The sequence below is a fragment of the Saccostrea echinata genome, unplaced genomic scaffold (genome assembly GCF_033153115.1).
Source record: "Saccostrea echinata isolate AGI-Se365-2 ecotype Australia unplaced genomic scaffold, CSIRO_AGI_Sech_v1 ptg000017l, whole genome shotgun sequence".
In the NCBI taxonomy this organism is placed as follows: domain Eukaryota; kingdom Metazoa; phylum Mollusca; class Bivalvia; order Ostreida; family Ostreidae; genus Saccostrea; species Saccostrea echinata.
The window spans coordinates 6,277,197-6,290,647 of NW_026889766.1; the positions used below are offsets into that span (position 1 = coordinate 6,277,197).

At 30.7% G+C, this 13,451-nt stretch overlaps 1 protein-coding gene across 1 annotated transcript; it reads left to right on the forward strand.

The window, feature by feature from the left end:
* Window positions 1-2,179: 2,179 nt before the first annotated feature.
* LOC133189295 (deoxycytidylate deaminase-like) lies at window positions 2,180-6,483 on the forward strand. The gene is made up of 5 exons (XM_061324692.1): window positions 2,180-2,253; window positions 2,472-2,562; window positions 4,955-5,093; window positions 5,211-5,424; window positions 6,393-6,483. The coding sequence occupies exons 1-5, from the start codon at window positions 2,180-2,182 to the stop codon at window positions 6,481-6,483; spliced, it is 609 nt and encodes a 202-aa protein (XP_061180676.1).
* The last annotated feature ends 6,968 nt before the right edge of the window (window positions 6,484-13,451 follow it).

Below are 13,451 nucleotides of genomic sequence, written 5' to 3' on the forward strand. Positions count from 1 at the left end.
ATACATGTACCCGTAATCAAAACTATAAAATAAAGCAAAAGAAAAAGAACTTGAGATAGGTTTATGGCTTTTTCTACTTTACATCAATCGTATTTACTTGTTTTCTGATTCAATTGAACATGTACTTTTAATTTATGTAAATGTTCCATTAAAATGCTCTGTTGAACTCTGAACCATTAGAAAAAGAACGAAGCAACTATATTCTTTTTTATAGAAAAAAAAACAGTAAATTTTAGGAGTTAAAAAAACGTTAAAAACATTAAAAGTTTAGGACATGCCTCTATTCCTACTACTGATGATAATGTTTTTATTTGAATAATATCTGATCTGTAAAACCTGATCATTTGTTAAAAAAAGTATCTTCTTCCTGACAACGTTTTTGATAAACTGATCCTAATTTATATTTTCTGAATGTAATCACAAGGCTTCCATTACAGACATTTATTGTTTTACAGAAAGGTTACTGCTTCTACATTTTCATAAGTGTTATCGACCATTTATATTATCAGTTTAGTTTAGAGACCAATGGTTGGACTTTGAGCTTGATTACTATTTGTTTTCTTCATATCTTATTGCATCATCTACCAAACTGCAACCTGGATGTGCTTTTACACTGCACATTAGATTATGCGCTGAAGGATATTAATGCATTTAAAACGTCTGCAAATAAGTTTCAATAGGTGTGCAGATTAATGGAAATAGCTCCTAACAGTTCAATAATTCCTTGTGCTTTCGTTTCTTTGAGAGAGGGGTGCAGTTGGATTTACGAACTACACCCTAAAATATTCAGTGAAAATGTATACACTATAGAATATATTAAACAGCATATCTTTTATAATTGGGAATTTTGTTCTTTGTTTTTTATGTATATCATGTCTGCTAAGTGTTGCTTAACCGACGTACCTTTCATCAGCTGTTTGTCACGTACGATAATAACTTAATCCACGCCAACAATGCAGAGAATCTAGTCGATGACGTCGCGTCATTCAGTATACAGCAAGATCCAGTAAGCTTTCATTCTATGTCTGGTTAATGTTAGGTACATGACATGGAAAAGGAAAGTATTTGAGTGTTTAGAAAATAGAACTTTTATATCTATTCATACGTATTCATTTACATTTTTTTTAACGAGACCTCATAATTATTGTCCGATCCATGCATAGAATGATGTAAGTGTGGAGGTCCTTAACCCAATTAGAGAGAGAGAGAGAGAGAGATAATAAACTGTCCGATACAATGGCAACAATATAAAACTAATCTTGTGATTTATCTATAAACGAGGGGGGTATCTCATTTTGCTTGTCAAAGAATATTTTCTCCTTCACCAGCTTGTATTGTATTTGAAACTAAAACTGAATTACATTTAGTTGCTGAATCATAGGATTCGTGTTGTTAATGAATTCAATGCTGACTACATTATTAGTCCTATAAACCTACGTGTTTCTTTCTTCGAAAAATTGTTTTTGTTATATAAATACCAGGATTTAATTTGTGTTTTATTCTCGATGGAATTTACATTGTGATTGATTTTTCCTTCATTAAAATAACATATATAATAGGTTTAATACCTTTTTTTTATTTTTAATTATAGATAAATTCAATGTTTAAATATTTTAATAACCACAAATATTTATTTCAACTGAAAAGGTTTTTGTGTTTTTTCACTCACATTGAAAGAGTCAAATTCCAATTAAAAAAAACAAAAAAAAAAACAAAAAACAAAACAAAACAAAACAAAAAAAAACAACATTTTCTAACAGATAAAGGATATTGCATTTAAAAATTGCAAAATATCTATTGAAAAAAGGGCTACCCACAATACTTTAATAAACTGCGCAGTTTTCCGAAAATGAATTCCCGGGTAATCTGCGTAGTTTTAATCATACTTTAAATTCAATCTATATGTGATACATACAAAGGTAAGTGTATATAGCACTGACTTACCCTGGAAGCCTTTGAAATCAACTTTCACTTTCTCTTTTGAAATTCTCAATAAAGGGCTTGGATATTTTAGGTTACTCCTGTAAGTATTTTTTTTTTAAAGAAGTATTTTTTAAAAGTATATACTGATCACATGTCTAGTATTTGTAATTTCCTTGTGTACATAAATCATGTAGATAATTGAAAATTTTCAAACAGATAATAATATCATATTTAAGATAATTTTTAAACATTTAACATGCCTAATACTCGAAAATCAGAAATGAGTGACGATAAAAAGGATAGAAGAGTAGGGCAACGCAAAAGAAGAAGGTACATGTATAATGACATAATAAATTGGAATGGGATGATTGTAAAAGTAATCTGGCAAAGAAAAAATTAAACATGTTACGTCATCTTTATCAATTAATATCAATAGCTATCCTTTTTTTATATTGAATTGTTTTAAGTAATTATAAGTAAGTAAAACAATAATGTCTAAAACAAAATTTTAACGATACAAAGTTTGCTTTAAACATAAATTATTTCAGCACACAGAAAGATGATATCATTTCATGGGATGAGTATTTTATGGGAGTCGCTTTTCTGTCGGCCAAAAGAAGCAAGTATGACGTACGAACGGTAGGCTATCTTTTCAGTTCTTTAATTTTGAACTTTCTCAAAGCATACATGTAAATGTTAGAAGCTTTTTTGTAGCCTAACGCATGACGATAATTATTTGCTCTTTAAATAGATAATTTAAAGTGACACTGTGACGGACAAACGGGAAAATTGACAACTGTAGATTTTTTGCATGACACATGCAAATTTTGTTCAGTTCTTGAAGATATTAGGTTTCAGAAAATTACAGGTTTGAGAACCTAAAAAATCTAATTTAATGGAGAAAAATAAAAGTTAAAAAAAAATCTTTGTATAACCCATCACAAAAATATCGTTTCACTTCTTCCTCTTTATTGTACGCATGCGCTGAAAAGTTTAAGAATTTACCATGATTTCAATTCCATAGATATAAATGTCGGATGACTGAGAATTTTGATACAATCTTCAAAAAAGATGATCATAACTTATCCCTTACTTCTGCTTGCCCCAATTCAATGTTGTTTACAAGTGTCACGCTAAAAATAAAGGACGCGGGACCTTGACATTGTTGACATTGACGATAAAAACAAAGCGATAGATACATTTGTTTTTCCGGCACTTATATTTTGCAGGGTTTTTTTTTCTTGCTTTACAGTGCAGCTGAGTTGAGTTGTCAAAACTGCGATATATTCGTATTAATATTTCAGAGAAATCTTTTATTTTGTGATACAATTTTCTTAAAAGAAACACAAGGTTTTGACACATTATGCAACTTTAATGAAACAAAAGATGAATTGCCATGACTTATGTCTGGGGCACCTTTTTCTACGAGGATTTGAAAAAAAAATCTAGGATAATTTTGAAAAGAGTGAATTAAAAAGACACATTATGAACAGATTTCGAAAGTTCGGATATTTTATAATTATGAGGAAAACTGCACTACCGTTCATTTTTTTTTTACACATTGAAACATCAAATTTTGTTTTTTGTTTGTTTGTTTGTTTGTTTGTTTTTGTTTTTGTTTTTGTGACTGATTGTTGTTTATGAAAAAAAGATGAATAGAATGGGAGGGTCTCATTACAATACAGGGATATATACCAAGACAGAATAGATTTTCTTACAACGTGACAATTTTTATCAGTCGATAATGAAGGTTCAGATGTTAACAAACCTAGCAATCAATTACTAGGGTAATTATCAAAATAAGATTATGAAGTTTTTAGTGGTAATTATTATTTTATTATAATCAACAATTTACGAAGCTATTGATTTATTATCTACTTATATAAACGAAGCCAAACATTGCGATGATAAGAGCTGACAAGTAGCGTTGACCACATTTGAGAAAAAAAATACCACTTGATAAAGTAAAAAAGTAAAGCGTGAGTGGACAGGTGAGCAAGATTATGAAAGGTTACGCGGGTTCAAGCGATGTAACCAACAATCGTTTATAATTGGGAAGACCATTCGGATTTCCGAAAGTGGAACGGGGCTAGAAATGAATGGGAATTGAATTTAAACTGTGTGCCCCTACCAAAACTATATTATATATCTTATATACGATCTTCTTATTTTCTGTAAAAGTGGTATTCAATGAAGGTACATATATCAAAGATTAAGTATATGCAAAAAGTTTTTTTTTTTCAAACTACAGAGAGTTCGTTTGGCACATTGTCTTTTTTGTTGCATTCTATTGTTCAAGTCCGTACTTCACTGGATTTTTTCCGATGAGACTCAAAACCAATGAAAAGGTTAATAGTAAAATCTTCCTGATTTGACAGACAATTTAGAATAAAACTTGCTATTATGCTTAAAATGGTTCAAAATCTTTCATATTTTATCCCTTTTTTTTTTATTAATTATAAATTCCAAGCACCATTTCAAGGTAAAAATGTATGAAAAAATAATCTTGAATAAATTTAAACAAATCGTTACCTACTTATGACCTGGTCTGCATGCCGTGATAAAAACTAACAAAAGTTTGATTCAAAATTTCAATTTAGTTCTTAACTGCAAAGAATGAAATGTTTCTTATATTGATTTATATCAAAATTAAAATCATTTTCTGTTTCTACATCACCTTACTTTATACTAGTTATACACATATGCATGTTTAATTGAAATCAAAAAATTATAAGCTATAATTATTGTCCTTCAAAATCCTGATTGAAATAATCTTTTACCTTAGATATTATAAGATGCTATTAAGAACTATTTTTTGCAAACAAAGAATTCAATAATAAAAAAAACTTAAAAGTTTGGCTTTTTTCACATTTAAAAAGAATATCTTTAAAAATATTTTCTCGTAAAAATAATTCAAACTTTTCTTTACTGAGTACATGAAGCATGGTCCTCTCTGCAAAAATACATTGAATTTTATCTGGTAAATGTAATTTCATCTGGTAAATGTAATTCTATCATGTCAAATTTTCAGGTTGGAACATGCATAGTAAACAGCGAAAAAAGAATAGTAACCACTGGATACAATGGTTTTATTGACCCGCAGAGAAAAGAGAGCAAGCGGAAAAATGATCCAAAATTTTCAAAAAACAAAGAAGAGCAAAGTCTTTTTGGTATTCCTCTTGCTACTTCATACGCCAAAAATGTCCAATTTGCAAAACTATTTAACAAACTTAAATTAGGTTAAAATGTCTTTTTTATATATTGAAAATTATAAGATTTTATTTTAGTTTGTCATGCCGAAATGAATGCTATTATAAATAGACATGGGACAAGTTTAAAAGACTGTATCGTGTATGTTACACTGTTTCCATGTAATGAATGTGCCAAACTGCTCGCCCAATCAAGGATAAGTAAAGTGATTTACTATGCCAATGACAAAGCTGAAACACCAAAATACAAGGCATCTGCAAAAATACTAAAATTTGCCGGAATAAAATTACAGTATGTATTTTTATCATTTACTCAATCTACAGTAAGCTACAATCAATTAAACAATGTTAAATGGCTGTATTTTAATATATATATATATATATATATATATATATATATATTTCAAATTTGTCCATATGGTTAAGATTAAACACCTAAAAAATAACGTTTACTTTGAGGATTCTATTCCTTCTTTATTTTTTTGGACAGACTGTGATGAGTATTATTCAAGGTAGTAAACAGCTAGTCAATGGAGGCAAACATTTTTCATTACTTTATACTTAAAATACTGTGAAATTATTAATTTGGTATGGTTTCAATTGTTGTTGATTTTATGGAATAAAGAGAACTACAGATTCATAATCATGATAAGAATTCAAACTGTCGTATCATGTTCCTCCATTTCTCTCAAAGAACTTCTTTAACCACTGCAATTTAACCACCCTAAATTAGTACTTTTTACAGTATAACTTTTTCTCTGTAAGATTTCTTGCAATATATTTAAAGTTTAGACTATCATGGACTAGGCAACAAGCAGGAAAAGATGTTAAAGATATCAGAATTATTCGAATCGCCCGATCTTTCTTCTACACAGACGTAAAGTTAAGGTCTTTTAATAACTTTTTTCTTAGAAAATTATTCCAAACATTTCTTATTGGAGAATATAATTCTTCAACATTTTTAAAATGATGTCATTGAGAATGTTCGTATATGTATGATGTATTTAGTAACTGAGAAGTTCACAAGGAATGCAAAATTCAACTTATCAGAAAAGCGTATGAAAGTCATTTCTCAAGACAAAGCATGCTAGAATATATCGTTATATCCAAAATAACAGAAAAAAATATTTTGTTTACAATTAAAACGGACTATCATTACCACTTAAAATTGTAGTTAGGAACTGCATGAATGTAAGCATGGCACCTGTTTTCTAATTTGTAATTTTTTCTTTCATCAGGTTAATTTATTTCTTCTTGCAGATGTTACAAACGACTCAAACGTGAAGACAGAGCTCCCATGCGGAAAAAGATCATGCTTGATTTTGAAAAGATTGCTTTTCAGAGGACCTGAAAAGATGAATTTCAGAAGTCTGCGTATATTTTTACTTTCTCTTACCTGATGGTTTTAAATATGTGATCTGTGTTCCTAACATAAACAAGTCACTCTAAAAATTCTAGGAGTAATTAAAAAGAAACTTACATCACCTTATTTTTGATGAACAAGAGGATGCATTTAAGGGGGACCGACCCTCTGATAAGAGAGATAACTTTCCAAGTAAAATATCCTAGTATTACTCATAGTTTACTTTCCAAGAGTTTAATCATCGAGACCTTTGAGCAGACAATTCGATCAAACTTAACATATGATGGAAACATTACAATACATTTCCTTTGACTGTACTTTTCAAATTGTTTTACTATGTTTGACAAAAAAACATTTAAATCCAGTTTTAAAACCCTTAAAAATTGAATAAGTTCTATTTTTAACGATCATTTTAAAAACGGTTTAATGTATCAAGTACCAAATGTAGAATTTTTATTAGTATTACATTTTTTTCCGATGAAAAAATATTTATAAGAAAGATAACTCTTGCTAACAGATGTATTGTTTTCTTACAACCACATATAACATTGTTATATTCTGACTTAGGAAGCAGCGCTTCATTATGATTTCTAATATGAATTTAGTGGGCATGACACTAAATATTATTTTCATATACATATTTCTAATTTTATGTTGTGATAATAAATTATTACTCTTCCTAATTTCTGTGTTAAAATTTCTTCATATTATGATCTGACATAGATATCTTCTGAAAAAATAAGCAGCGCTTCATACCTCATCCTATTTTTCATTTGATTTTGATGCTATAGCTCTTGATGAAAATCAATGTTGGGAAGTTTAAAAAAAAATTCGTGAATGTCAGTACTGTCCATATCATAGATCTTTTTGTAGTTCATTATGTTAACTGTTCACATGTTGATTTGTTCAATTTTTAAACTTTCATTGTACTAACATACCCCATGTTGGGGGCTTTAGTGAAATAAAATGTTCCAAGTTTCAAGTGAAACATGTCAAATGAGAATAAAAGTATTTGTATCTGACAAAGGTTGTTGCTCCTTATTTAATAACTTTGTATTTTAAGACTTGATCACCTGAATGATCATATGAAACTTGCACAACATACATAGTACTTCAATATTTCAGTAGGACATCGAAAATGAATCTTAAATTCTGGGGGAAAAACTACATATGTCTTTACCTGAACAAATTCTGTATTTCGGAATGACAAACAGGGATATTTTTAAATGAAATTTTAGCTACACAGAGCATTAATGAGCGTTTCTGACCAATATTTGTCATTTGTTTATCGTCCTCGTAGTCGAACTTTCACATTTTAAACTTTAATTTTAAGAGCCAGTACTCCAATTTCATTCAAATTTGCTACGAAGCATCCTTGGATGGAACAGATTTAAGAGAAAATGAAGTGATGAACACTTGGGGTCCTGGCGACAAAAGTAAGAATTTCAAAAATATGGGGGGGGGGGGGGGGTTTCTCAGTGAGAGAGATGTTTTCTTAATTCTTCCCAATTTCTAATTTGTTTGTTTCAATACATAAGAATACCTCCGGTTCCTTGTGATAAGAAAACCAAGAATGGTCTTTATTGGACCTGTATGATCAGGATAAAGTGCGACCATCAATGCCTTGCTTCAAGAAGATAAAGCACAATCTGGAAACAAATTAGAAGCAGAGTCCTTTACCAAAGAAATTACGATGTATGAAACAGGAAAAGAAATTTTGGAGGATACGCCAGGCTTAAGAGATGATGCTAAACCGTTTCTTTTGGAAATTTTGCAAAATGTGTCACCCGATTTTGTTGTTATTGCCTTTGCTGTAAACAGATTAAGAACTGCAGAAAAGTCTATTATTCATTTAATTATGTCAGACTTCAGAAGTTTTTTGGATAAATCTCTTCTATTAATTACTAGAGGTGGTGATCTGAAGGGAAATAAACACATTTTTCTTAATGATAACACCAATTTAGAAATATATTCTTTGAACTGCAGTGTAGCAAAAAAAAGCCTTGTTTCTGAAAATTGTTCAACTATTGAAGAAAAAATGAAGTTCACAGACGAATTCAAGGGGTTTTCTCAGCTATTCATAAACAAAGAAGCTTCAATAATGAATACTTTCCTGGGTAGAACTCAGAATTTAGTAAGGAATATTCTTGGCACAAAGTTGTAATTTTTATTTCTTCAGTTCAGTTTATCCTTTCAAAACCATGTAAATGGCACGTGGGGACAAAAAATAAAACACAGATAAAACATTGGATCAAGAGGTGTGCTTCAAGTCTAGGAGGAACCATTGTGATTAACAATAATATCGAAGGTATTTTTGTAGCATCTTGTTCTTCTCGTATTTTCTTGCCAAAGCAGAACAATTGACTGATGCTAACATGTCCTGTTGTTTAGTCCAGTAGCAATGATGATTAAGCAATTCCTCCCATCCATTCGAAAGCTCCATAGACTTTAAATTGTTCATATATTTATTTTTAATAAACCCCTTGGTTAATGTAATGGATAGGAGAACTATTGCTAGAAAATGTTTCCAAGAAATGTTATTAAAATCTTTTTACATCCCCTTCCTGCTTCGAAATGAGGATAATATGAAACACATATCACAGGGAAGTTAGATCAGTCATATATCATTCTTGAAGTAATTCTGTTCATGGAAAAAAATTGTTAAAAGCAATAAAATGAAACGGATATTGTGGAGTTGTGTAAAATTTTACACAGATGTATTAGACATTGCATGGGAAATCAACGATGTAAATTTGTGTGAAATAAATAGATATGAATTAAAAAGAATACGAATCACTGAATGCTCTTTTGCTCAGAAAACGGTAACTTTTTAGTTACTTTGTACATGTGCTACATGTTTTCTGTTCTTCTATTAGGATATTTTTTTTACATTTAGCTACGGAGATATACAATTAGTATGACTGAATGGAACATACTACTCTCTTCTCAGAGATCAATCTCTCCCGAGACAAAGTTTCAACTTTCAAGTAAACGTGTAAACCTGCATATATAGAAGGGTCAATAGTTTATTTGTAGTGCTACTTGTTTTTTTTTTCTTGTTTTCTTTCTCTTTGCTTTAGTGACTTTCTTATTTTTCTTTGCCCCTGAACATAACTTTGATAAGATTTAGGTCCATCTCTGCTTAAATAAATTGACCTGAAGAGGTGGTGGTGATAATCTCGTAAATCTGTCGTAAAAAATGTTAAAATATTGCATTTTTAACTGTGAAAAATATATATTTGATGCACTTCTCTATGCACATGAAAGATGTCAGAATTTAATGATGACTTTACGCCGAAAAGTGTATTACAGCCAGATCCTTGTTAATACCTTACTGTGTTTGATTTAACTACGCAGTACAGTTAAGGTGACAAATGGAAATTTATGTAGAAAATACATTCTTTGCAAGGATGGGCGATTCTTTTTAGGACTTTACTATTATCCGACAAATATAATGTGGTTGAAAACTACATGTTGGAGACGATTAAACTTCTTACCTTGACTTGTAACGTAATGTGACAGTCACGTGATTTTAGCAAATATACCTGCAGTATTGAGGTCATCGATAAATTCCAATATTGCAAGGGCATAACTACGTTAAAAGTCTTAGTTTAATTTATAATTATTTTCAACACTCTTTGTAGTTTGTGAAAAGTGCTGCGAACCTATATAGATTTTACTATGTTATTGCTCAAATTACGTTTGTTAGACCGTATGTTGAATATTTTGCTGGTCAAGTACATTAAATATAGATATAATTAATTCATTTCCAAGATTTCATCAGGTTCGCAGCACTTTTCAAATACCTTCATGCTTCTTGAGTTTATGTGTAAAAGCTTGTCATAATTCATTTAGGGTATGCCCTTGCAATATATCGATTTATTACGACCATTCTATTACCCTTCAATGAATCTGCATACAAATATACGGCAGTATCACTTGTCTAGGAAATGTACGGGAAGTATATAAATTAAATCATAAAATAGACGTCGCATCCAAGTTAATGGCCTAGTATATATCTGTAATTATATTTTATTTAATTACAAAACACATTTTTCATTGTATGTAATATAACTAGATCCGCCTCTCACTGCATACAAACTGCGTCAAATTTTGAGATATGACGTCACATTGACAAGTGCATTGCGATCAGTGAATTGTTTATATATTGCTGTATGGGATTTAATCAACGACAAAAACACATGCAATAGTAAGTATTGAAGTAGTTTAAAGCTATCCAACAGTTTAAAAAAGCAAATCATTTCATTTTGCGGTAATTTGAAGAACATATATTTTTGTATGATGTCATAGTAAGCATTTCCCGTAAAACTTTGGCCCCGCCTCCTTACTGCAGCCTTAACTGTGCTGCGTAGGGACAAAAATGAATAAAGTGGAACGTTTTGACGTAGTTTAAAACTTTTAAATTAATTAGAAACGCAAATTATTAAATTTTCTGGAAGTATGTATTTTTTGTGATGTCGCAGTTAATATTCCCCTCTCTTTATTAGCCATAACAATGCTGCGTAGTTTATGTTTTAGTCACAGACACGGATTGAAGATTAAAGTGTGTATGTGTGTGTGTGTGTGTTTCTTTTGTTTCAAAGAACAATATTCGCAATAGAATATTATCGCCAACAAAATATCTTATCATATCTGATAATTTTCAGCCTACTACAAATGTACTGAGAATCTTGCACGAAGTAACATCTATTGTATTTTTATCTATATATTCATAGGGGCACCTGATGGAACTCCCTTTGAATATCAGTGCTGATAATAAAGAACAACTTTACTTTGATGGATTAAAGATGTTGTAAACATTTAACAGAAAATATTTTTCAGTCTTCTTCAATAAATTAAGGAACAGATTCCTAGGTAAAATCTATTTAAAGAACATTTATTTATATACATGCATGTAGAAGCCGTTATAACCCTTCGCGAATTTTTGCAATGGCAATCAATGTACTTTAAAGCAATAAGTTGTATTTATTTGCTGCTGACAACATGGTATCTGACATTTTTCTCTAAACCATTGAAATAATGTTATGTATGTGTTTGTTTGACAGAATCTATCAATAAACACGTATTTAAGCATACTTTTAAACATACACAAAAAGATGTTCCATGCACAAAAGAGAACGATCAAAACAAGGAGAGAAAAGCGAAACTACAGCGCAAAGACATAGTATGAAAAAATAAGGGTTGAAAAGTAAGCAACGAATGATATCTGAGACCAGAGCAACGAACAATATATCAAATGAAAATGTCAACTAAAACATAGAATGTCAATTGTTCATTGCTATTTTAACTGATTTATTTTGAAATGTTTTCAAAGTTTATGTGTATCATGTAGATGCCTCGTGAAATTTAAAAAAAAAAAATCTTCATATTTTTTGTTTTCGCAACGTTCTGACAAATCCCTAGTATTTCATTACAAAACTCCCACCTTTGGATTTTTCAGGTGTCCGTGTCTTACATGTATCTGTTCACAAATTTGTATTGTTTGTAGATTTTTATCGATCTTTTTTTATGTCTTCAACTTGTAATTTTAACCACCTAGAATGTATCTCTACCAGTGGACAGCCCGTCCCCGAGGATACTTGTCGCTCGGTATATATTCAACTATGGATATTGAAAAGATAAACGATTCCATACTGGCTGACACGGCACCAAGCATAAAAAGGTGTCAATCTGTAGAGCCTATAAGTGGCACCTATTCTCTTTCAGGACATTAACAACTTGTCATACATACACTCAGATTGTAAGATTTCAATCAGAGTTATTTCTGATAAATCTTTTTTGGACCATGTGTGCTCCATTTCCAGACGTTCTACTTAAAATTGCAAAACCTGCGATATTTTCATAACAAATACTTCGATCTGTAGCAACCTTATTGGGCAAAGGTTTTATACTAAAACTGGTGAAAATTTGACTTGTAAACATTGAAACGTTTATGGAATTGAATTACTCTAAGCGGACTGGTTTATCGTTGGTAAACAGAATGTTTACTCAATAAGAGAATGTTGGGGCACAGGTTTGAAATAAATAATGGGGACTATCACCATCTTTGTTAAGATATTAATTCGCCTGACCACTCATTTTTTCAATGAGGGTTAGAAGATAATCGAAAAATATATCATCCAACGAACAGTTCACCTTGAGCACTCAATTCCGTAGATAACAAGAAGAATACGATCAGGAAACTAGGCAAGGCTTTCCGTATGGTCCATAAATGACGTATGGAATATTTCAAGTGCACAATGTGCCAATTTGAATGTGATGTCTTTTTTTTAACAATACACGTAGACGTGACCGTAGTCATGGACATCGATCATACTGCAGATCAAATATACATGATGTCTCTTTTGATTCACTCTTGTCTTACGTTCTTTAACAATAAGGTCTTCATCACATTTACATTAAACTACTCGGTTCCCTTGAAATTTTTCAATGCGCAGGTACGTTAAGGCTTCCCAGAGAATATCGCAGTGTACTCTGTGCCTTCACTTCTCTGAACTACAAATGTATGACGTCATAATTAAAAATGACGTCAAGTCACTGCAAACCAGTAGCCCTTTTCACAAAAAATCTTACGACATATTTTTATCTTAAGTGGAAACTTATGATAAAAATCATTTTCACAAAAATTCTTAAGAAAATCGTAAGTGCAAAATCTGTCGTAACTTTACGAGAGCCCGAACCCTCTCTTAAGGGGGCCGACTAGGGTTTTCATTGCGCAATACTTCGCGCAGCATCGTAAAATAAAGCGTATTTACTCTTTTAATGCAACCATTTTTTCATAATTTATGAAAATTTACAAATTTAGGAAATCTCAGGTTAAAAAATCTAATTACGTTTTTAAATAACTGATTTTTTAACGATTTTTCAAATGACGGGTAGGTAGACGTCGTAATAGTGTGTTTTTGACGTTATGATTAACCGAAGTTCTTTAAGCG

What these genes read in the sequence shown, in the direction of transcription:
- LOC133189295 (XM_061324692.1), top strand. Translation starts at nt 2,180, where the DNA reads ATGCCTAATACTCGAAAATCAGAAATGAGTGACGATAAAAAGGATAGA. An exon ending in GCAAGTATGACGTACGAACG is followed by an intron (nt 2,563 to 4,954) that starts GTAGGCTATCTT and finishes TCAAATTTTCAG; the next exon opens with GTTGGAACATGCATAGTAAA. An exon ending in AGAAGAGCAAAGTCTTTTTG is followed by an intron (nt 5,094 to 5,210) that starts GTATTCCTCTTG and finishes ATTTTATTTTAG; the next exon opens with TTTGTCATGCCGAAATGAAT.